This window comes from Strongylocentrotus purpuratus, unplaced genomic scaffold (genome assembly GCF_000002235.5).
Source record: "Strongylocentrotus purpuratus isolate Spur 01 unplaced genomic scaffold, Spur_5.0 spur5_contig_867, whole genome shotgun sequence".
NCBI lineage: Eukaryota > Metazoa > Echinodermata > Echinoidea > Camarodonta > Strongylocentrotidae > Strongylocentrotus > Strongylocentrotus purpuratus.
Genome location: NW_022145576.1, coordinates 1,956,091 through 1,980,028, shown reverse-complemented (window position 1 = coordinate 1,980,028; position 23,938 = coordinate 1,956,091). Strand labels below are relative to the sequence as shown.

The following is a 23,938-nucleotide window of genomic DNA, read 5'->3' as shown; positions in this document are numbered from 1 at the left end:
AGTTATGTATATTCTTTATGTCTGTTGTTTCTGAATAACGAATACATGTATATAATTATCTTACAATTAGACATTTTAAGGTGAACAGTTTACTGATTCACTGGATGCAATGGTATGTGCCTTTCATTCCGGGTTACTGTGTTTTTAAATCACTATACTCAGAAATTAAATTACAGTTATTGCTGAATTTTCAGACAATATCTCATTTTTTTGACTGACAAATGGTATCTGGAAAATGAGAGGAAGAGTATGACATTAAAGATAAACTCCAGTACTGGTAAAAAAAAAAAAAAAAAATTCTCACAGAATCAAACGAAACTTACACTGAATGTTCAAGATTACAAATAAATGACATGTGCCAAACAATTTTGGAAGAAAATGTATACTGGCTGAGTAATAAGCATAGAAAGACAAGGAAATCAAGGTAGTACTAGCCCCGACACGATGTGTGTTGTCCCATATATAGCTTTCTATGTGAGTGCTTGTTACTTTACCAAGACTCGGTCAAATTTATTATGATTTTGATGACTCCAGAACCTTGCAGTGCACACCAATACTTATATGCTACATGATCAACTGTTTCTGATCCTTTCACACGTTTTCTTTCACAATGCAATCGCATTACCAGTACTAAAGTTTATCTTTAATGCTACTGGTGTTGCTAGTGATGATTATGATGGTGATGATGATGATGGTGGTGATGATGAAAATGATGATAAAGATGATAATAATAATAATAATAATATTTAATTTTTATATAGCGCTTAATACAAATGTCTCTAAGCGCTTTACAAAATATACTATGATAGTGATAATGATGCTGGCGGTGATGAAAATAATGCAGATAATGTAACAATATAATTAGTTGTGATGGCTGTGATGATTATGATGATTATTAATTGCACCTACACATTTCAAAACAATCCCACACAATTCATCCTTGTCAATAGCCCCAAACTTTCTAGAAATGCAAGTTGGCAGAAGATGATCCCAGTGCAAGTGCTGAGATTGAAAATTTATTGCAAGAGTAGTGGTGAAAGCACATTCTACAAAACATTACATTACAATCTACGACATTCACAGAGGATAAAGCCTGTTTTGTGTGATCATTTCACTAGCTGCCAGAACTTGAAAGAAACCAGGCAATGTGCTATATGTGATCAATATTATGGTGCAAGTACTTTAAATTAATTTAATAGGGTATTCCACCAATGCATGATGAATAGCTTCAGAAAGGTCAAGTAAAGTTTGAAATAAACCGCAAGAGATAACTGAAAGACTTGATGGCTCCCACAATAAATATTCATCAGGGCTCAGTCTTATAAAAAGTTGTGATTAATATGCATCTTTCTTGTGAGTGATATCAATCGCAACTATGTACATACGGCATAGGGGACTGCAAACTTGCGATTGATTAGAGGACTTGCGATTGATTCAATTCAATCACAACCAAGTTTCACACACACAAAAAAAAAGAATCTGTAGAAGACACACTACTGTACAAACAATAACAGCTTCCCAAATACCACTTTAGGTTCATGAACTTATACCAAAGTTTTATTATACAAATATACAAATATTTACACAAATATTTCAAAAAACATAAATGAGTCAAATCCACCCATTATAGATCAACAAGTTTGTATGACTAGGTATAATATAAATATATATGTTTACATATATAAGGAAAATTTGGGCAAAGAGGTATTACAGATTTGGTTTTGCCGCAAGGAAGGGGGGTAGTCAGGCCCCCTGTGCTACCACCCACCCCCACCCCCCTGGTCCCCTACTGGACAAAAATTTGCAAAAAATTGGAGCTCTTGCCTCAAGTTAGCTCTTAACATAATTTTCACAAGAAATGGAAAAGTAACAATATTGGTGTATTTGTTGATAACTCATCTTGATGGAATGTGTAAAAGTGTCTATTTTATGCAGAAATTTACATATTCTGTTAAAATTTCACATTTTGATCACTGATAAGTACACCTTCTTTTGAAGGTTATTAGAAACTTTCTAAAGACAAAACATAAACCAAACCGAGGAAAATTCAACTACAGAATATTCCAAGGATTGGATACTTCCCTTCAAATCCAATTCTAGTGATTACAACTGATACCAAAAAAATTATGGACTGTATAAAACACTATGGATATACATACATGTATATCATTAAAACAAGATATATGAATCTAAAATGTATAGCATAATTTGTCCTTGTTTTCACGAAGTGACGGTAGTGAGGAAAATTGTAACGCAAAGTGAATGCAATTTTTTTTCGCTACCGTCACTTCGTGAAAACAGCGACGAATTATGCTCAATGCAGAGGTTTGCTTTAAATTTACATCAAAGGACAAATTCTATGGTTTTTCCCCTTTCACACTGCAGTATGTATTTGATTACTTGTAGTATTGTTAAGGTTATCAACATATGAATAGTGTTTTTAAATGGAAAAGTTGTTTCGTTTAATTTGCAGCTACATTACACATTTCGACTGCTGACCAAAGTCTTACAAGACTGAAATAGAAGAATACTCTAATTTATTGACAGAATTAATCTCGAACCAATTCCAGGTTATATGAAATAAATGACGAGCTTAAACAAAAGATAGGATAGAGTGGTTAAACACCTCTTCTTTTCTTCATGAAAAAAGGATTTACCAGTAAACTTTGTTTTAATGCTTGGATATCAAATTTTCCTTTACCTTTTTAACCTTTTGAATCACTAAAAATAATAACGAATACTTAAAAATTATACCTTGAATCACATTTACAGTTTTCACAGAATACCCGTAGCCATTAATAATTCATCCAAAGATGTTCATATTGTATTTTAATTTTCTACCATAATCTTAATCAATTCGAAATTACAGAGGTATGTTGAAAGTTTATCGTCATTGTATTTATTTGCAAGATATGTACGTACATACTACAGTGTATCTTTTTGATCTAAGTCCTTGTAAGAAAAAAATCCTAATTTATTTGTTACGACTGTAAAGACGTTTTGAATCAATAAATCATGACAAATCAACTCAAAGCTCTGTTAGATCAGTGTATTATTTTAGTATTAGTTTCAATCCAAGCAAAAGTTGTGAATATGAAGGGAATGCAGCTAGGTCAGACAAACTTTACCCGATATAAGAAACACCCCTTAGTGGTCAGCATTACATGACTTTATCTTCCTCCTCTTCCTTATCATCATCACCACTTTTCCATTTATGTAGTTTATCTTCATCTTTCTATCTTCACAAGTTATCACTAAACACATATACCTGCCAACATTTGAAAATAAGAATTAGGAATTTTTAGCGCAGTATGCAATCAAAAATAAGAAATTGCACTTGCAGCGGAAGTGTTAGTGGCAATACGTGGTAAATCTGTACCAAAAAGTGATTAAAAATCCGCTGCTCTATCATGCAGCCATTTAACGCACGCAATACGTAAACTCTCAAATCGCGGCACATGATAAAACGAGCTTAATTTGGCTTTAGCACCAACAACAACAAAAAAAAAAATCTGAATATTCTGGATTATTCTTCACTTTCCTCACCATCACTAAAATTATTATATTCATCCTCCCACTATTTATCCTACTGCATCATCCCATCATCACTACAGATTATCACTCACCATCTTACTCCTCCTCCTCCTCATAATCATCCTCATTCTCACAACCATCATTCACCAAAAAGCAGTAGAAGCATTCTCCTTCCCATCATCATGCCCCTTATCATAATCATCTTTATTATTGGTAAAATGTCATCCTCGTCATGGCTAAATCTATCTTCTTTATCTTTATCTTGCTAGTACCACTATGAGTCATCACTAGACATGTCTTCTTCTTGTTCATCGTCATCTTCTTCTTGTTCATCGTCATCATCATTATCATCATCATCACCATCATCATCATCACCATCATCATCATCATCACCATCATCATCATCATCATCATCCTCATTTTCATCCTCATCCTCATCATTACTGGACTTATCTTCTCCGTCTTCATCTTCCTCTTCACTGTTTTCACCTTCACTGTTTTCACCATCACTTTTTTCTTCTTCATCTTCACTTTGGTTTTCCTCCTTTACATCATCACTGGAAAGAGCCTCATAATCTCTGGACTCAAAATCCTCCTTCCTGGGCTTAACTTTTTTGATTGAACGTTTCCCTGATGCGGGCCCCTCATCATACTCCTTAATCAATGTCAACAGGTGTTTCTTCATACCCACCATCTCATGTTTTGTAAAGTCTTGATCAAACGACTTGCTCATCAGGGAAGGGATGCAACGTCCTCGAGTTTCCTTGAACAGTTCATCGTCACTGAACTTCTTCTGGAACTCTGCCACATCCCCTTTGAAGAGCGCGTATCGGTTGGGTACGGGAAGACTGGTGTCGCCATCATTACCGGTTCCATGATCTTTGTCGAGCTTCCGTTTCTTGGTGAGGGGATCTCCTGCTGCTTTCACAGTGTCCTCCTCATCATCTTCTTCATCTCCTTTGGGTTTTTTCTTGAATAACGCGGCTGCCTCCTTGCTTCGCTTACTAGATCCTGCTCCAACAAGAACAAGAAATGAAAAGCTAGACTCATTATGTATCGTTCTCAAGTTATGTACAAATTGTTAAAATGTTGAGATACATATTGCAAGCAGTGTTGCATAATTTGCATTTTGAGATGATCTCTTTCTATTTTGAAATGTAACTGAGCATTCATTGTGGATTGCTGTTCATCTCACCCATGGTTTGGCCAGGTTCACAAAGGACACATTCATCATAATCTGTGATTTTAGACCCTTTCTGGTATAATATGATATGTCCTTGGAAATAGATAGATAGAATGGCTTTGGAGTTCATTGCCCCCAAACTCGTACCATGTAAAAGAATATATTTTCTGTAATTTTGTTAAAGACCAAAGTAGATATTTCTCCAGTCTAAAAAAAAGTGACATTTACCATTAAGAGGAATTCATGTTTTGTTAGGAATAACTCACAAATTTAAGACTAAATTCTTTTCTACCCCACCCACACATTACTTGACATGTTTTGTTGCTGTTGTTGTTTTGTGTTTTTTACCCGTGATCTGGAGGTCCATAGAAAAGTTCTTCCCTGCCCCGCCATCAAAGTTCATGGTCCTATTGTGAATCACTTCCTGCCTGACGCGAGGTTCATAACAACCAGATATACCTGTAGATAAATTACAATGATAACAAAAATAACAATAGGCAACTGGTTGAAAAATACATGTTAAGGATAATAATAAAGTAAAGAATATATTCTATTGATCCTCCAGAGAATCAATCTTGTCATTATCATCAGGATTCCTCCAGTATCACTTCACCTCACTTATGTGACAAACTCATGTAATGTCAATTTTGTTGTACCGGTACTTTTTTTTGTCCATCTTTTTGAAGACTGTATGCTTTTTAACAGCCTGGAGTCATATGCAGGAGCTGTTGATGTCTTATCAATCTCATTCAGCTCTCTGCCACCAAGAGGATTTTAGAGAATACATGTACCATTTCAATGTCTGGGGGATCCACTGGGGGATCCACAAACCTCAAGCACTGCTTTTTAGTGGATCTCCCCATTTCCTCAGAAATTAAGAATTTCTTGTAATAATTGTATTATGTGCAAAGCTTATTTGTATAGTTTCCTGAAAAAATGAATTATGTATGAAAAAAATGTAATATCTTTGTTTACCTTTCTGTTAGAAATTAAATAAATTAAATAAATATGAAATTGAATCTTTTAAAATGCCTGAAGGGTTTTATCCGGATAATTTGTTAGAGGTCGGTTGGAAATCTTTACAGACTCTTTGTAGACAGTTCTGAAGGAGCAATCAGCACCTGGAATGCGTTTTAGTCCAGGATGAAGCTTAAAAATTTGAACCTGGTTCTTGTGTTTCATGCAATTCAACTTAAAGGGATCCGGTAACTTTGTCTTAGATCCTTTAAAAAAATTCTTGATTAAGCTAATGCTGCAGTGATAATTATAAACCTTTAGGTCAATCAGAAACCCCACAAATTTTACAAGCCGAGCGCCTGTCTGATTATCATGATATTTATGATTAAAAATCAAAATCAAATTTTGTGTTTGCAAAACAGTTTTCATAACACTACAGTCAATTGGGGAAAACGGGTATGGTAAAACCGGTCACTCAAAGGTTTTTACTTTTTTGAGGCACTTCTTGACCATTTTGAATCATAAATTTGTTTAGGGCTTCAATATAACACCATATCACAGACACTGATAACATGTAGGGCCGTGCATCTCAGATTTAACATTGTTAAACGATCCCTTTAATCATGAATCTGTTAAATTTATTTTATTTTCATCATTACTGCAAGCAAACAAAAATAATTTTCTGAATAGTTTATGCAGCCTTTAGGTACAAAAACACTCAAACGCTAGTATCGCTTTACCCGCAAGAAGTCGCTGCGCAACAAGGAAGAACATTGCATGGCCTCTCTTATAGAGCTCCGGCATGTAGATTCTCCAGTACCCCATCAGAGCTTCTCCATCGCCTTCTCTCTCTGCATCCCTCATGCATTCATTGAAGAGACATCGCCAGGTGACCGCCTCCAGGTACCTCAGCTCCCTGTCCTCATCAACATTCTTACCCTTCCGACATTGTGCAGAGCAATACCATTTTTTCTGACCTGAAGGATGATAAGAGACAATGTTTATGATTACTTTTTGACTAGTAAGCCTCTGTTTTCCACCAAATAACTGTTAACGTATGTTAACCAGTTTAGTGTATCTGTTTTTCATTTTATTTTGATTATATTTATAGATATATACAGTCAAACCCGTCTGTAGCGACTGCCCAAGGGAAACATAAAAAGTGGTCGTTGTAGACAGGTTCCTTTAGTACATGTTTCAATGAGAAACCATTTTCAAGGGAAACAAAAAATGTGGTCTTTGTAGACAGGGGGTCTCTAAAGCAGGTTAGACAAATCTTCACAATTGACCATAAAACATTAAATTGTTCTTCATAAGGTAAATTATTTACATATCAAATGGAAATTTCTTTGTCACGAATCTGTGAAAGTGTTTAGAAGCAATTTCATGAGATGCATCCCAAACTATAGAAGTCTTTTATCCATTCGGTTCGTCCAAACATGATGAATTTCTTTGATATGACCATTGACTGATGGAAGTAAAGACAGAAACCTATTACGCCATGGTCACATCAAGTGTTTTTTTCTTTAATATGGTTTCTACAAGCAATCACTTCTCCGGGGTTGAGAGTGGCAAATATATATACTACTGTCTTGTGATATAGATACTAGTGACATGACTGAACCCCATACCCTGTGATCCACAATCTGGGGACCTATCCACTAGACCACGGTTCAAGTAAATGAACTGCCGCTCATGATAATAATAATAAATAATAATAAAAACGTTAGTTATATTTTATAAAGCGCTTACCACCGAAGTCTCTAAGCGCTATAACAAACAAAAATAGACTGATAAACAATTACATTTTAAACAAAACAAAAAAGTGCAAATAAACCAACAAATTACAATACATATACATCAAAGTGAACAGAGTTAATTAATCAGCGAAAGCAATTTTAAATAAATGTGTATTAATGTGATTAGTTTGAACCCTGCTCCCTTCCTTGACATCTCCCCTCACCTCGGTTAGGGATGTCCATTTGTTCGGGAGCTGGCAAAGTAGATCTCACGCAACCATGGTGGAACTTTCTCCCGCGTTTGCACCTCTTGTTGGCACAGGTCCAGACCAGCTCCTCCTCTGTCTTCATCCTACACACGCAGTACTGTCCACCGCGCAACGATTGACATGTGGGGCTACAGTACCAGTCATCGCTCACCTGTGGATTGGAGACACACAGCTCATGGAACCAGTTCCCATTCGGGCAGTTGATGTTGCTGCACTCCAGCATGCGTTCGCCTTCCTTTACTGCCAATGAAGGGAGATGATGGGAAAAGTTTATCTTTGATGATAAATGTCCTTTAGCCTGGACTTATTTGGAGCTGAGACAAAAGATTATACATGATATAAGGTTTTGTCCTATAATAAACTACAGTTTTTCACAGATATGTGCTAATCGAGCTTCCCTCATGGTTCTTTTTCATTAAAAGGACATACAAAAAATATCTTCAAATAATTATACTCTGTATCTGACGTTATTTCTAATACATGTATTTGATGAAACAAAATGAAAATGACATAACCCTGATCATAGCAATAAAAGCCTCCTGCAAATTGCAGAACATTACTTTTCAACAATCTAGTTAAAGTTTACCTCAAATTGTGTAAATACATGTACGGTTTATGTAAATACCAAAAAATACAGCACATAATTTAGATTTTTTTTTTCAATTTCTGATAAAAGTGATAAACAGAGACTGACTGGATCTTTATTTTTGAGAGATAGTTCATACGGTACCTTCTTTGCAAAAGCAGAATTTGTAATCGGATCCCTCGTTACTTCCGACCTCGGCGTTGGCGATGTCAGCTACTTGGTTCATGGGCATCTGATGCCACACCCTCCTTACGACCTCGGCTGACACCCTGGTCAAGAGAGTCTCTGGCTCCCCGTCACTCATTTCATCTTCATTGCTAACCAGCATCTCAAGGGCGAAACCAACAACCATAGCACAGCACACAAACTGGAAGAAAAAGGAGCAGTGATATAATGGTATGCAAGCAATGTGATTATCTAAATTCAAAATATGTAGTTTTTAAAAATCTATTAATTAATTTAGCTTCTTATGTTTTATATACTCAAAAAGAAAACAAACATATTCAACATTTTTTTATAGGAAATATTATGGAGGGCAAATGTTGAAAAGTATCGCCTCTGGAAAAAAATGTTGATTATGTTTTTAGAAACTAGATGGAACTTCGACTGCGCGCAGTCGAAAATGATGCCTCCGTCATAGAGCAATTTTACATACCAAAACAGAAGAAATTTTTCAAATTCAAGTTCAATTGTAATCCATTAAGAGGTTCTCAGAATATCGTGATTACAAGCAATTTCTCATATACATATATGACCCTTTGATCTTTGACCTGATGACCCTAAAATCTACTCAGTTCATTGGCTCTGCAAGATGTCCTGAGTTAAATAGTAATCCATCTGTCAGTTCTAATGAGAATGCGTTCACAAGTTATTTTTGGATACATAATGAGCCCATGACCTTTGACCTCATGACCCATGAATCTACTCAGTTCATTGGCTCTGCAAGATACATACATGATCGAAATTTGGCAGGAATCCATCAATCTGTTCTAATGAGAATGCGATCACAAGCTATTTTTGCATACATAATGAGCCCTGTGACCTTTGACCTTTGACCTCGTGACCCCAAAATCTATTCAGTTCATCGGCTCTGCAAGATACATACATGACCAAAGTTTGGCAGGAATCCATCGATCGGTTCTTGAGATAATGCGATCACGAGCTCTTTTTGCATACCTAATGAGCCCTGTGACCTGTGACCTTTGACCTTGTGACCCCAAAATCTAATCAGTTCATCGGCTCTGCAAGATACATACAAGACCAAAGTTTGGCAGGAATCCATCAATCGGTTCTTCAGATAACGCGATCACGAGCTGTTTTTGCATACATAATGAGCCCTGTGACCTTTGACCTTTGACCTCGTGACCCCAAAATCTAATCAGTTCATCGGCTCTGCAAGTAACATACATGACCAAAGTTTGGCAGGAATCCATCAATCGGTTCTTCAGATAACGCGATCACGAGAACGGGACGTACGGACGGACGGACGGACGTACGGACGTACGGACGTACGGACGGACGGACGGACGGACAACCCGAAAACATAATGCCTCCGGCTACTTCGTAACGGAGGCATAAAAAAGTATTACTAATTTTGTGATATAAGTATAGTTCATGTGTTTTTCTTTGTAATCAATATAATAATGTGTTTCTGCAAGATACATACTTGTTATGAGTTTGATGGTAATCCGCTGTTTTCGCATTCACAATGAGCCTTATGAGCTATGACCTTGTAACCCCAAAATCTACTCAGTTCATTGGCTTAGCAAGATACATACATGACCCAAGTTTGGCGGGAATCCCATCAATCAGAACGGGACGTACTGAAGGACAAACCAAAAAACATAATGCCTCCCTCCAGCTTCTTCGTTGCAGAGGCATAAAAATCATTTACCATTAACCTTAGGCTACTTTCAGCCCTTTTTAAAGACCAGTTATGGAAACGCCCCCCTCTCAAAAATTGAAATGGAAGCTCTTATTACCAATCATGTGAAAGAATATGTTTTGAATAATACATGATAACAATTATGCAGGGAAACCGCCTACTAATTGATATATTTGGTAAATTAGTTTATCTCTTGGGACCAAATAGATAATACACATGTGTCGCGCATGTGTGCGTAGTCCCATATACATCTTTCTCTTTCTGTGTACAGTGCTTGTAACTTTACGAAGACTGGGCCAAATTTCTTATCATTTTGATGATTCCAGAACCTTGCAGTACACACCAATACTTATATGCTAGATGATCAATCTTTTCTGATCGATTCCACAACGTTTCTTTTACAATGCAATCGCATGACCAGAACTGGTCTTTATCTTTAAGGCTCTTTTCTTTCAATACTCTTGATTCATACCAGTAAGAAGTCATCAAGACTATGGGGAGGAGAGTACTTGTCCTTGATGCCATCATAACCAAACATATGTATCAGATTCCGTAGGGTGGCTCTCTCCGTCGGGCTCGTTGGAGCGTACAGGTCTGCCATGATGTCCTGCAATTCATGGAAAGTTTGAAACTTAAAATTTGCATACCTATGTACCTGCATGTGGTGGAACTGGGGAATGGGTTGGGTTTGGGTCTTTAAATTAACCTCTCTTATTGTTATATTAAACCTCTACCACCCACACCCCCCCCCCCCCCCCTTCCCCATGTCAGCTATATACAATAGAATGTCAAATCTCATTTTTCATAATTGTAGGTTGCCTTACTCTAGTAACAAAGAAACTCGACTTAAAGACACATAAAAGTTGAGTCTCATGGGGAATGTGCCAATCACCTGGATTAGCCTTCAGTTTCACGACCAACAAACTTTATGTTCTGTCTTTATCCCCACATGGTAAAGTGCTTATCTGCTATTTGCTCCACCCGAAGACTCTCCGAGAGAAGAAGGGGTATTTGTAGTGTGGACTATGAGTTTGCCATGTGCAGACTTGTACACTCATTAATGGTATTTCCATCAAGTCTGGTGTCAGCAAATTATGACCTTCTGCACATGGAAACTGCAGACCCACCAACTTTAACATGTTGTATTGGTTTGAATTCATTATCTCAATTATCATGATCACCATCACCATCACAATCATCATCCCCCTCATCTTCTTCATCATCATCCCCCTCAGCATCTTTATAATCACCATCCTCATCATCTGTATCACCATTATCATCATTCATCATCATCTCCATCATCATAACAATCCATCATTATCAATACGATCATCATCATCATCATCATCATCATCATTATCATAATCCATCATCATCATCATCAATAATTCATTTAATCCTGGTTGTCTTACCCTCATGAAGAGGGATCTCAAGTTGCTATCTTGCGGTACCGGTATGAATGCCTGCCTGGCGGTGCCTTTCGTTGAGGAAACCTGGGCTGTACTGGCGTGCTTTACCATCTCTTCATGTCCGTACAGTACGATAGGATAGCCCTTAGGGGCATGATCCTCCAGTTGCTGAAACAGGTCTGAGGTTTGGTCGGATGTAATATGGTTACCCTCAATGATGCCAAGATCAACCTGCGAAGAAAAAAAATAAATTTAGATGATATTGATGATTGTTCGTTCGTTCGTGTCTCCTTAGATCAAGATTAATGTACAGTTCCTTAATTAAATTAAATTAATGATGATGATGACAATGATGATGGCACTATGGCAGTGTTACCATTGCATCTGCTTATGTTCATTACTTGAGAAGTTTTATGCATTGCACCACAGACATTATTACAATGAATGCTGAAAAAAGAAATACCATGAAGGTTTTTCTGTTTATTTTGTTTTGGCTTGTATTGTAACTTCTTAGATGGATGAGGGCCATATCAATGAATAAATGTATGGACCAACAAAATGGATCTTCCACTGCAAGCAGTCCAAAATGATCGATGCCTCCAGCCCCCATAGAGCGATTTAACAAACCAAAACAGAAGCAATTTTTAAATTTTAAGTTCGACTGTAATCCATTAACAGGTTCGAAGATGCTATTTTTCATACATGTATGACCCTTAGATCTATTCAGGTCATTGGCTCTGCAAGATACAAACATGTCGCGATTTTGATGGTAATCTGTTCTAATGATAATGCAATCACAAGCTATTTGCGCATACATAATGAGCCCAATGACCTTTGATGTCAAGACCCTAAAATCTATTCAGTTCACTGGCTCTGCAGGATACATACATGACATAGGTATGGCGGGAATCCATCAATAGGTTCTTGAGATAACGTGATCACGAGAACGGGACGTACGGACGGACGGACACCCCAAAAACATAATGCCTCCTGCCTTTAGATTTTAGATTACCCCATGATCGTAACATGATGGCAGCCCTGCTACAGCGTAAATCAGAATGAATAACAAGGGAAATGACACTCCCCATGTGAACTTATGGTTACTTGACCTTATTCTTGTCAATGTGCAGTACAGCAAATGACCAAACTCCTTGGACTTGCTAATATGTGAAGCACTTACATATTCACTTTGTTCGGCGCATTGCGAGGAGTACTCGTGAGGTATGTGTCCAGTCACAGGCTGATTAGCAAACAAGGAGAGATTAGCTTGAAGAATCCTTTCCACCATCACCTGCATCAGTGAAAATACAAACAGGTGCTGTTACATAGAGAAAGCTTCAACAGAGCTCAAGGGGGAAAAAGTGCCTGAGAAAATCCTTTCCAACATCGAGGCGCGATAGCAGTGGTCTCATAATTCGGTGACCCGTGTTCGAAACCAAGACGATGCGCTAGTGCGCTTTGGTAAGGCATTAATCCTCATTACCAGGTACCTCGGAGAGGACCCAAAGTCGTCGGCCGTCTGGTTGCTTACTTACAAGCATTTATGCTTTCTTAGCAGTCAGGTAATATATCCACCATCACAAAAAAATAAAAATAAGAATATTGAAGAGCTATGGTAGACATCAATAAGATGAAAACTGGTAGAGGTGTTACATGTATAGTCGACAGGTTTACACACTCGACCGAGAACGCAAAGGCACAGCACAGGTGTCCTTGAGGCAAGCGTTTTATTCACATTGCTTCCCTTCACCCAGGTTTTAACTGGTATACCCCAAAGGAAGTGAGCATCACTATATGCACGTACATGCCTTTAAACAGGTGACTGGCATGAATTAATGCTCCCTTATGGAAAGGAGAGTTTACAGTGAAGTATAGGAACGTAATAATACAGCAGTTATTATGCGCAGTCGATCTAATAAACTATTCTGAGGTGCAGAGGGATAGAATTAGAATGAGATACATAGAAAAAATGAGAAGGGGGGGGGAGAAAAGAAAAGAAGAAAAAATGCATAGATGTACATTCAACATATAATTAACTAAAATAACATGCAAATATATATGACTTTAGATTCTTTTTAAATGTTTCTAGGGATTCTAGTGATCGGATCGGATCGGATCAAATTGAATTGAATTTAGAAACCGGGATAATATTAGAAGGTGCCCTGATCAATAGCTGGTCACTGGTAAGGTACGAAATAAAAAAGCCAAGAAATAAAATGTACTTTTTAATGTTTACATACATGTATAGCATGTAGCTGCATGCCAGTACTCAATGATATCTCATTATGATACAATTTTTTTATATACAACTGATGTGATGAAATTTCACTAGTTCTAGATCCCAAATCCATTTTTTCCTCTTTTTTCATTTCCCCCCCCCCCCCATTTTTTTTTTTTAATGTTTTATTGTAAAACAGCATCTGAGGAACTAACACTTCGACAAGCAGAAGCTCCGCTTCAAGTTAGTTCCTCTTTTCTCGTGCTTTTTCCATTATATTTGTCATTTCATTGCATACTTGTGATATAATCATACTAAAGCGGCTTCCATGAACAGCATCAAAATAAGTGTTTCTGACACTTACCTGCATCCTCATCCGTAGCTCCTCATAATCACCTTGATTGGGGAGGTAGACGGTGAGAGGGAGCTCACAGGCTTTCTTAGGAGCCTCTTCTTGGAGGTCGCGAAAGGAGATCCTGTTCTTGACGGCGACTCCATTGCTGACCAGTCTTGACTGCCTGCCCGGTTTCGGCTGGGTGCTTCTGGCATTGCTTTCGTACTTGTCATAGCGCTTCCTGACCATGAGCGAAAAGCCAGGGTCTTCAAAAGGAGATCAAATGAGAGAGGCGATGTGCCGTCAACATAATTATTACTGTTAGAGAGGAGGGTAAGTTCCGGAGAAGAAAAAAAAATTGTTGAGTTTAGAAATGCCACTGGAAGCATCATTTTTCTTTATCACTATGTAAAGGTGCGTATCGTCAGCATACATCATCTGCATGACGTCATCATGAACGTGGATGACCTACATGTAACTGAGCAAACCCATGGACATCAAAAAGAGCAGAGGTCCTAGAATAGATCCTTGGGGAACACCCCGGGGGTGTGGGAATGCCTAAGAAGGAACAATAAGCAGATGAATTTATGACTTTGTTTGTGCTTTGAAAAAAAGGTATAACTAGCTGTTCATCCATTTGGTAAAGTCAATACTTACGCAGATTGTCCCTTGTATCACCTTTAGACCAGTTCTTTTCTTTCTGTAAGGAGAGATAAGACAAAAGGTGAAATATGGTAATATTATGCCTTATGCCACCTCCACTACACAAACCATTCAGGTCTATCTCAAATCCCCATAGAACAAACATTTACCTGACTTTCCAGTGCGAAAGATTTTCATCTTATATTGGACTGACTGTAACTAGTTACATGTTCATATAACCATAAGGGACCTCAGTCAGATAGAGTTTACAATTTAAGGAGGAACTAGATGGAAAGTGATGCCTCCGTCATAGAGCAATTTTACAAACCAAAAAGCGGAAGAAAATTTTCAAATTCAAGTTTGATTGTAATCCATTAACAGGTTATTGTGATTACAAGCTATTTCTCATATACATGTATGAACCTTTGATCTTTGACCTCACGACCCCAAATGCAAGATACATACATGTCTTGACTTTGATGGTATTCCATCCATCGGTTCTAATGATAATGCAATCACAAGCTATTTTTGCATACATAATGAGCCACATGACCTTTGACCTTAACCTCATGACCCCTAAATCTAATCAGTTCATTGCCTCAGCATGATACGTACATGTCCTGAGTTTCATGGTAATCTGTCTATCTGTTCTAATGATGTGATCACAAGCTATTTTTGCATACATAATAAGCCCTGTGACCTTTGACCTATGACCTCATGACTCCAAAATCTAATCAATTCATTGGCTCTGCAAGTTACATATATTACCTAAGTTTGGTAGGAATCCATCAGTTGGTTCTTGAGATAACACGATCACAAGCTATTTTTGCATACATAATGACCCCTGTGACCTTTGAACTCGTGACCCCAAAATCTAATCAATTCATTGGCTCTGCAAGTTACATACATGACCAAAGTTTGGTAGGAATCCATCAGTCGGTTCTTGAGATAACGCGATCACAAGCTATTTTTGCATACATAATGACCCCTGTGACCTTTGACCCTCACCTCGTGCCCCCGAAATCTAATCAATTCATTGGCTCTGCAAGTTACATACATGACATGAGTTTGGTAGGAATCCATCAGTCGGTTTTTGAGATAACGCGATCACGAGAACAGGACGTACGGACATACGGACGTACGGACGTACGTACAACCCGAAAACATAATTCCTCCGGCTACTTCGTAACGGAGGCATAAAAACAACTTTTTAAAGTTCTGTTTATCATTCTGTTTTACGCAGAAAAAGGCCCACTTTTTTATCAATATGGTTGCCCGACTTATTCATAAGATGACCAACCATTTTCAACATTTAAAAAATAACTGCTCTGCAAGATACATAGATGCCTTGAGTTTGAGAGTAATCTGTCCATTAGTTCTAATGATAATGCGATCATAAGCTATTTTTTAATACATAATGTGCCTAATGACCTTTGACGTCATGACACCAAAATCTAATCAGTTCATTGGTTCTGCAAGATACATACATGACCTAAGTTTAACAGAAATCTATCAATCAGTTCTGGAGAACGTGATCACGAGAACAGGATGTACAGACAGACAAGACAACCTGAAAACATGCCTCCGGCTACTTTGTTGCGAAGGCGTAAAAAGCAGGCATTGCCCTTGCCCCCCCCCCCCCCCCCCCCCACCCCCAAACAAAAAGGAAGCCGGCTGAGAAATTTTACATGGACATTTTACCGGTTCGTCTAGAAGTTGTAACTTCTTCTAAAGTCCAGTCATAATCGGGTCACAAGGTCTGCATGCAGTTATTGCTACAGTATAAGAAGTTACCTCAATTTTTTCACACCATTCCGTCACAAGATTCTTCTTCTTTTGGATTAATTGGAGAGTCTCCCTCTTTAGTTTGCTTAATCCCAGACGATGCAGAAACTTCAGAATCTGTGTAACAGAAAAATACAGACTTATATAAACCTTAAAATGTACCAATCACCAAAACCCAAACATGTTTTGCTCTTCATGTGAGGGGTAGTAGTACCATGTCGCTATACTGTATTTGAAATAAGCTACAAAGAGATATTGCAATTTAAATACAAGGTTAGTGAACAGTAAAGATATATTGACTGCTATGAGAGGCATACCTGGCTAGTTGTTTCTATAGGCTCAAGGGGACGTTACATCCTGATATGACCCTGAGGCATGCCGTGCTGAGGGGTCATAGCAGGGTGTATTTTTTCAGGTGACTGGTACACTTAATTTAACCCTGAAAGTTACGAAGACAATAAATCCTACACGTAAAAAAACATATTTTAATCATTTTTTATTAAAAAGCATAGTGACTTACTTAAAGTGACTCGGTAACATTGCCTCAGATTCTAAAACAAAATCCTGGATTTAGCTCATGCTGCAATCATAATTGCAAACCTTTGGGTCAGTCAGGAATTCCATGACTTTTACAAGCTGATCGCCTATCTGATAATCAAGATATTTATTATTAAAATCTAAATTTTATTTTTCTTTTTCTTAACGGTTTTTATAACACTACAGGCACTTCATGATCATTTTGAAGCACAATTATATTTTTGACATACTATTATGTCAAAAAATATAATTTTTTTAAATGATAGAACACATTTTTGGCAGTTTAGATCACCTATTAGTGTGAATGACAAAGCTGGCACCTACAGTGTAGTGCATTGAACACCTCAGTTTCATCCAGTTTAATTATTATTGACAAAAATGTCAGAATAAATGGCATAGATCCACATTGTTTTATAAACACTACCGACATGTACTGTATATGAAGACCATCTGTCTATGAAGACTAAACTTCTTTTTTTCAAAGACCTGGGGCCCGTTCCTAGAAACCGTCATAAGTCTAACTTCTTGACCATCCCACTGAAACGCGTGTTAATTCTACAACACATGTTTCAATGGGATAGTCAAGAAGTTAGACTTATGACGGTTTCTAGGAACGGCCCCAGTTCTTCTCATTAAAGAACCAGTATATAAAGACTACCAGCCCATAAAGACTGCTTTTGTCCTTGTTTCCCCCTCTTAAACGGTCTTTAAACACAGGTTCTGTTGTACTTACCCCTTCATTAGCACCAAGATGCCACAGATTGACAGCTATTGCACCTTGATATCTCATATGCCCTTTGTTGCCCAGAGGGAGGTTGATCATCATTCCTATCCGAGAGTTAAAATGTTCCTTGCCCTTTCTATACAAAGTAACCAAAGAGATAACCACTTTAAATAGCAACAAGCAATTATTGTTAACATGTTGAGGTCAACTTTAAAAAATTGGAATAAATCATTGATATGGCTTGGACATTGTACGCTTGATTCTACCTTTAATTCTAAACACTCAGGAATTTGATTGTTTGGTCAATTTTTTCAAATCATATATCAAACACACCTTTGTCACCGATACAACTACATGTAATACTGAAAGTTGAAGATTAATTTCATTAACTTGATTAGCCCTTATTCTGCACAGCAAGTACAATTAGGCCAAATATAAAAAAAAAACATCTTTAGCGTCCTGTTTTTTTCGAAAAATAGGAAGGAGGAGGCCCTTTTTTTTCTTTCAAAATGGCCGCTTGGTACATTTTCCTCGACAGCCAGGGCTATTTATCAAGATCGCCGCCAACATTTTTTTTTTATTTTTTTTAAAAATCAGAAATAGATCTATTTTAGCAGTGTTTTTCCTTCTTTTTTTTTCTTTAAAAAAAAAAAAAAATTTAACCAAAATAAAAATGTAAAACTTTAAAAAAAAAAAAAAAGGCGGCCCCTAAAAAGGAAGCGGGCGGGGATGCTAAACATGTATATTTTTTTTAATGGTCTTACAAGAATCAATTAAATTTACATCACAATTCAACCCTGGAGTAGAAAATTAGATATACCTTAACATCCTGTCTGCCTGCCTCTCATTTTTTGTCATGGAAGCGACAACCACAGCAAAGAAGACTGGGGCTATTTTTTTTATGTGACGGAAGATGGGCTTCCATTGCTTTTCATCAAGCTGCTTCCCAATGGCGCAAGGCGGATAGAGGCGTTCCTTCCGCATCATTTTGACTTCTCTTCGGATAGTCTTTGCGATTTCTTTGGTCCACACTTCCCTCACCGCTTTCTTGCCCAACAGAAGCTTGAAGGCGTTTGTGTATTTTGAAGCCTTGATGAACTTCAGGAGGCCACTTTTTAACTCGAGATGTTTCTCTGCGGGCTGACTGACTGTGGGCAGATAATGAGATGTTCTTTCTGTCCATTGTACATTCAGACTCTCTATAGTTCTCCTTGCTCTGTCCCATTCTGTAGAGATGGAGAAGACGTAGAAAGTTAAAGACATGGCTAAGTCTAGAAAAGCTAGAGAACTGCTCAATGGAATGGTAGGAAGAAAATGATAGAATTTTTTTTTTTAAAGAATAACAAAAAAGAAGGTGGTAAAAGATGGAGACAAAGAATAACGTAAGGATGACAGAAGAAAAAAAAAGAATAACATAAGGAAAGACAGAAAGAGAAAGTGATAAAGAGAAAATGATAAAGAATAGACTCTAGATCTAGATCTAGATCTAGATAGAACTTAGAAGAGAATGGAAAAGATGGAAAACAAAGAATAACATGACGAAAGATAAAATTTAAAAAAACAAAATAATATTAGAATAATAAACAAATAATAACTTACTTAACTTCATAAAGTGAAAGAAGGAAAAGCAAAGACTAACAAACAGTAACATAAGGATTGAATAGAAAGACAGCAAGACCAAGAGAAAGTGGTAAATAATAGAAAATACAAAGATAGAAATGAAGATGAATGATGGAGAAAAAAAGAATAACAATCATAACATAAGAAAAACAGAAAAGAAATTGGTTTTACAAATAGAAGGGTAGAGATAGAATATTTTATTGAAGTAAACTTACGGTTCTGTATCAACGTACACTTCGAGCAGCATCTCTTCATGTACCAAGTTCGTTCATTGCCCGTTTTGGTTCCTGACCTCTTTAGAACTTCGCCCAGTCTGATATTTGTCCCCATTAAATTAGAACAAAACAGTTTCATACCTTTTTTTTCATCAATATTCCTGGGAACAAAACCACACGTAAAACAGAAGTTCGGTCTGTCTCTGATTGTTTCCGAGCTAGTTTTTGATCTTTTCGATGTCATGATTGCTGAGTAGGTCTATCTTACATTTCTGAATAAGAATAACCTCGAGAATATTTATAACAAAATTTCACTTTGTCCTCTCGTTCTTCGCTTCGACCCTCGAATTCGAGCTACATATAAATTTCATGGTATCCTTGAGGACATCCAACGAAATTGAAATAAATTTTAAGCAGACGCGGGTCGCTAGCCGCCCGCCTGCCCGCCCGTCCGCCCGCCCTGCCGCCCGCCCGCCCGCCCGCGCGCCCGGTGTTTTATTTTTTCGTATCCAGGCGAGCGAGCCCAGATTCCATTATGAACTCATGATCCAATTAAACAACAAGAAAGCAACAATCTGGGCTCGCTATGGTACGAAAAAATAAAACGCCCCCGGACGACGCCGCCCGGCCAGATTGAAACAGGAAAATGCCTTTATCTTTAAACAGTTTTGAGGCATGGGGCTCAGCTATCGTGGCCCTGTTCGAAGAGAGGAGCAAACTTCGTCGAATATTCAACTTTAATCAGCACATACAAACAGGCGCGGATCCAGGGGGGCCAGCGGGCCCTGCCCCCCCCCCGCAAAAAAAGGGAGAGAGAAAGAGAGAAGGGAAAGGAAAAGAGGAGATAAAAGGGATAAGAAAGAAGAGGAAGAAAAGGGGGAAACGAAGGAGCTCAGGGGGGGGGCCGAAAGGGCCTTGCCCCCAAGCTGTTACCTACCCCCCCCCCCCCCCCGTCAAGAAATAAAAGAGAAGGTAGGAAAGGGGGAAAAAAAAGGAAAAGAGGAGATAAAGGGAAGGAAAAAATAGGAAGAAGAAAAGAAAAGAAGAGGGATGTCAGTTGTAATTTTCACGCCAGCAAGTTGCCCTTTCCTCCCCCCCCCCCCCTCCCGCCCCGCCCCCGAAATGGGGGAGGGAAAGGGAAAGAGGAGAGCTAAAAGGAACAAAAACAGGAAGAAGAAAAGAAAAGGGTGAAATGAAGGGGGAACAGTTGCGATTAATCCCGCCAAAAACGTGTGGATCGGAGGGGGGGCCAAAAGCCCCTTGCCTCCCCCCCCCCCCCCCCTTCAAACTTAAAACAGAGAGAAGGAAAAAAGGGAAAGGAAAAGAGGAGAGAAAAGGAAAGAAAAAAGGAGAAAGAGGAAAGGTAGTTGGTGTAGATCGGGGGCACTGGCGTACTGATGAGGGAGGGGGCTTGGGGGAGACATATGCCCCCAAATATAATTCAAACGTGGTTTATTTTTAATTCGACACCGGTGATTTAAAAAATTTGCTTATATCACATAATTTTCCAAAAATTTTCCTCAATCTTTAGAAAATTATACTTTTTTATGCGTTTGTTGGAAAATGGCAAATTCATAAAGAAAGAAAAATAGAATAGTAACTTGCCTTTCTCACATAATAATGAGGTGTCGAAATTTGCTCATCTGACCGAGAATAATTGCATAAAACCCCTGAGCTTCCGGGGGCTCTGCCCCCTGGATTTCACCTAAGGCCCTGAGGCGGGCACCTGGATGCTCATCTGACCGTATTATTGCCAAAAACCCCTGAGCTTCCGGAGGCTCCGCCCCCTGGAACCCCACACCAATTCGTGACCTGCCAGTGTCACAAATAAGGTATCAAAATATGCTCATCTGACGGTAATTTAGTGTATAACACCCCTGAGCTTCTGGGGGCTCTGCCCCCTGGACCCCACACCATTTTGTATCCTGCCATTGTCACAAATAAGTTAAAATAATATGCTCATCTGACCGTAATTTATTGCCCAAAACCCCTAAGCTTTCGGGGGCTCTGCCCCCTGGACTCCACGCCAATTTGTGACCTGCCAGTGTCACAAATAAGGTATCAACATATGCTCACCTGACCGTTAGTAAGTTCCTATACCCCCTGAACTTCTGGGGGCTCCACCCCTTGATCCCCCGCGGGGCTTTGCCCCTAGACCCCACGCCAATTTACGCTACGCTCTACCTGATCGTAAATACCACCCCCACCCCCACCCCACTTCCACCTACTAGAGAAACGTTCAGCGGGGCCTGCATGTAAGAATTTTTTTTTTTACCCCCCCCCCCCCCCCAAAAAAAAAAAAAAAAAAAAAAAAAAACCTGTTTCCGAGGTAGGTGAATCTGGGCTCGCTTGCGTACGAAAAAATAAGACGCATAATGAGTCACTGAACTGGAATATAACAGAAATTAAGAAGAAAGGCCCAGGGAAAGGAAAAAGGGGATCATCAAGTTCAAGTTCAATCAAGAATATTCAAAGAAAAACAAATATATGAAGTTGAAATATAATACATGTCTCAATATATAACATAAAAATAACACAAGCGGAGAAGACATGTAGAAAAAAACAAAAATTGTGACATAATTATGTGCAAGTATTTGGAGACTATCAGGGCCGTAGCCAGAGTTTGATGTTGTTTTTTTTTTTTTGGGGGGGGGCACATACTTGTAATTGATCGACGTCCTGGGGAGGGGTCTAAAAAGTTTAACCAATCTCGGACATTTTGGGGGGAACGTGGGGAGACGAAAGACTTCATGCATGGCTGATTGTTTACGAAACGGAGTTAAAGGTACTATGTCCCTTTTGCAGCCAACCTCAAATGCTGTAGAACTTTGCAGGAATTATGAATATGTCATGTATGTCCTATCTGTGAAATTTAAACGTTAGCAGTGTCCTCATATTCAAATTATGCAAGGAAACCCGTTTACTTGCTAGACTTCACTGTCAGACGCTTGAGTGACTGACTGGCTTTTTTTTCTTCCTTGGTAATAACATACATGAAAAGAGTTGTAAAGGGTACAAGAGCATTTGTCTACATCAATAACCCACTTCTTGTGATGGCCAAGATTAAACTGATTGAATCTTTGCGCAGCATAAAACGTATGACCATTCGGTACAATTGTCTGAAAATCAAGACTATTACTTTTGGGCTCTATAGCCCTAAAGTCGATTTGACAACTAATAGTCATTATTTTCCCACTTGAAGACATTTTCAAGCCCCACCTTTTTTAGGGAAGTTCTAAATTAGTATTATCTTTCAAATGCAGTTGGAATTTAACTTTTTCATTTTTTTGGCCTGCAAATGGGACATAGTACCTTTAAGTCTGTTGTCAATTCTATTTGTTGCAAAGGCAGGCAGCCGGTGAAAACGTATTTGTTTGATAAAATTATGAGAATGCAAGCATTACTTTAAACAAACAGAACTTTGTTATTCCTGGCTCATTTTTCCTGATTGAGGTGTCATATGAAAGGGCAAAAAATGAACTTTCTAGAAATGTGAATTTTTCTTCGAAATTCAGATACCGCCCGCCAAATCACTTTTTGGTTTCCTTCCTTCAAATTGCTTTTAATCACTCATGCGTGAAATATGCATCACTTGAGTAGCATCACATGAAAGAGGAGACTCTAAGCTTTCCAAATAATGTTTCATTCATTAATTATAGTTGTGATTAAGTTATGATAAAACATCAATACTTCTCGGTTTCGTTTTTTCTGGGACGCACTGTATAGCCACAGACAACTCTTTATTTTGTCCTGTACAAAGATAGGCCATTATTAATTTCTGCCCCCCCCCCCCCAAGTATCCTCTCGCGTGGGGCTCTAACTGTTAATTGGAACAATACACGTTGCCCGGCTCTATATATCACATGCAGTGACATTACCGATTCGGCCAATTTGAAGTGCCATACGTATATATTGATTACAACTTTCAAAATGTCATAACTTTCTTAATTTCTGTCCGATTTCGTTCTAACTAGCTGTCACCAGTAAACTTTTCTGATTTTCTTTTTCTTGTTGACTCCCTTTAAGTGAAAGAGAAGGCGTTCGTATAGGCCCTATATAATGAAATGTTTAGCCAATGAGGAGTTATTACTTTCATCATAAAAGGGGGGGGGGTGGGGTAGCGGTCAATACACTATAAACTGCAATTGTGGATGGATTATCAAGGCCACCCAATTATTTCTGTGGAATGGATTATTGTAGATTGTTCTTCAGGTTCCCTTAATTTTCTCCCTATTGCTACCTTTCTCTCTTTCATATATATTTTCATGTTCGCTGTTGGGTGCGATTTGATGGGAGGGGTC

At 38.2% G+C, this 23,938-nt stretch overlaps 2 protein-coding genes across 2 annotated transcripts; both read right to left on the bottom strand.

The window, feature by feature from the left end:
• Positions 1–1,529: 1,529 nt before the first annotated feature.
• Positions 1,530–7,724, bottom strand: LOC100890373 (glutamic acid-rich protein). Its single transcript, XM_030975436.1, has 4 exons — positions 7,638–7,724; positions 6,415–6,651; positions 5,066–5,176; positions 1,530–4,545 (listed from the first exon to the last, which is right to left on the bottom strand). The coding sequence occupies exons 1-4, from the start codon at positions 7,654–7,656 to the stop codon at positions 3,809–3,811; spliced, it is 1,104 nt and encodes a 367-aa protein (XP_030831296.1). The 5' UTR covers positions 7,657–7,724; the 3' UTR covers positions 1,530–3,808.
• Positions 7,725–8,377: 653 nt separating this feature from the next.
• LOC115920055 lies at positions 8,378–19,985 on the bottom strand. The gene is made up of 10 exons (XM_030974989.1): positions 19,779–19,985; positions 18,623–19,028; positions 17,812–17,938; positions 16,551–16,658; positions 14,772–14,814; positions 14,145–14,380; positions 12,743–12,853; positions 11,566–11,793; positions 10,626–10,760; positions 8,378–8,635 (listed from the first exon to the last, which is right to left on the bottom strand). The coding sequence occupies exons 1-10, from the start codon at positions 19,879–19,881 to the stop codon at positions 8,402–8,404; spliced, it is 1,731 nt and encodes a 576-aa protein (XP_030830849.1). The 5' UTR covers positions 19,882–19,985; the 3' UTR covers positions 8,378–8,401.
• Positions 19,986–23,938: the final 3,953 nt, after the last annotated feature.

Bases quoted from the DNA above. Each gene is read 5' to 3' on its own strand.
- LOC100890373 (XM_030975436.1), bottom strand. The intron at 5,177-6,414 runs GTAAAGCGATAC...ATTTATCTACAG, and splicing joins TGCGCAGCGACTTCTTGCGG to GTATATCTGGTTGTTATGAA. The intron at 4,546-5,065 runs GTAAAAAACACA...TTGTTGGAGCAG, and splicing joins TATGGACCTCCAGATCACGG to GATCTAGTAAGCGAAGCAAG.
- LOC115920055 (XM_030974989.1), bottom strand. From the start codon at position 19,881: ATGACATCGAAAAGATCAAAAACTAGCTCGGAAACAATCAGAGACAGA. The intron at 14,381-14,771 runs GTAAGTATTGAC...CTCCTTTTGAAG, and splicing joins TGATACAAGGGACAATCTGC to ACCCTGGCTTTTCGCTCATG. The intron at 8,636-10,625 runs GTATGAATCAAG...TTTTTCTTCCAG, and splicing joins GTCTTGATGACTTCTTACTG to TTTGTGTGCTGTGCTATGGT.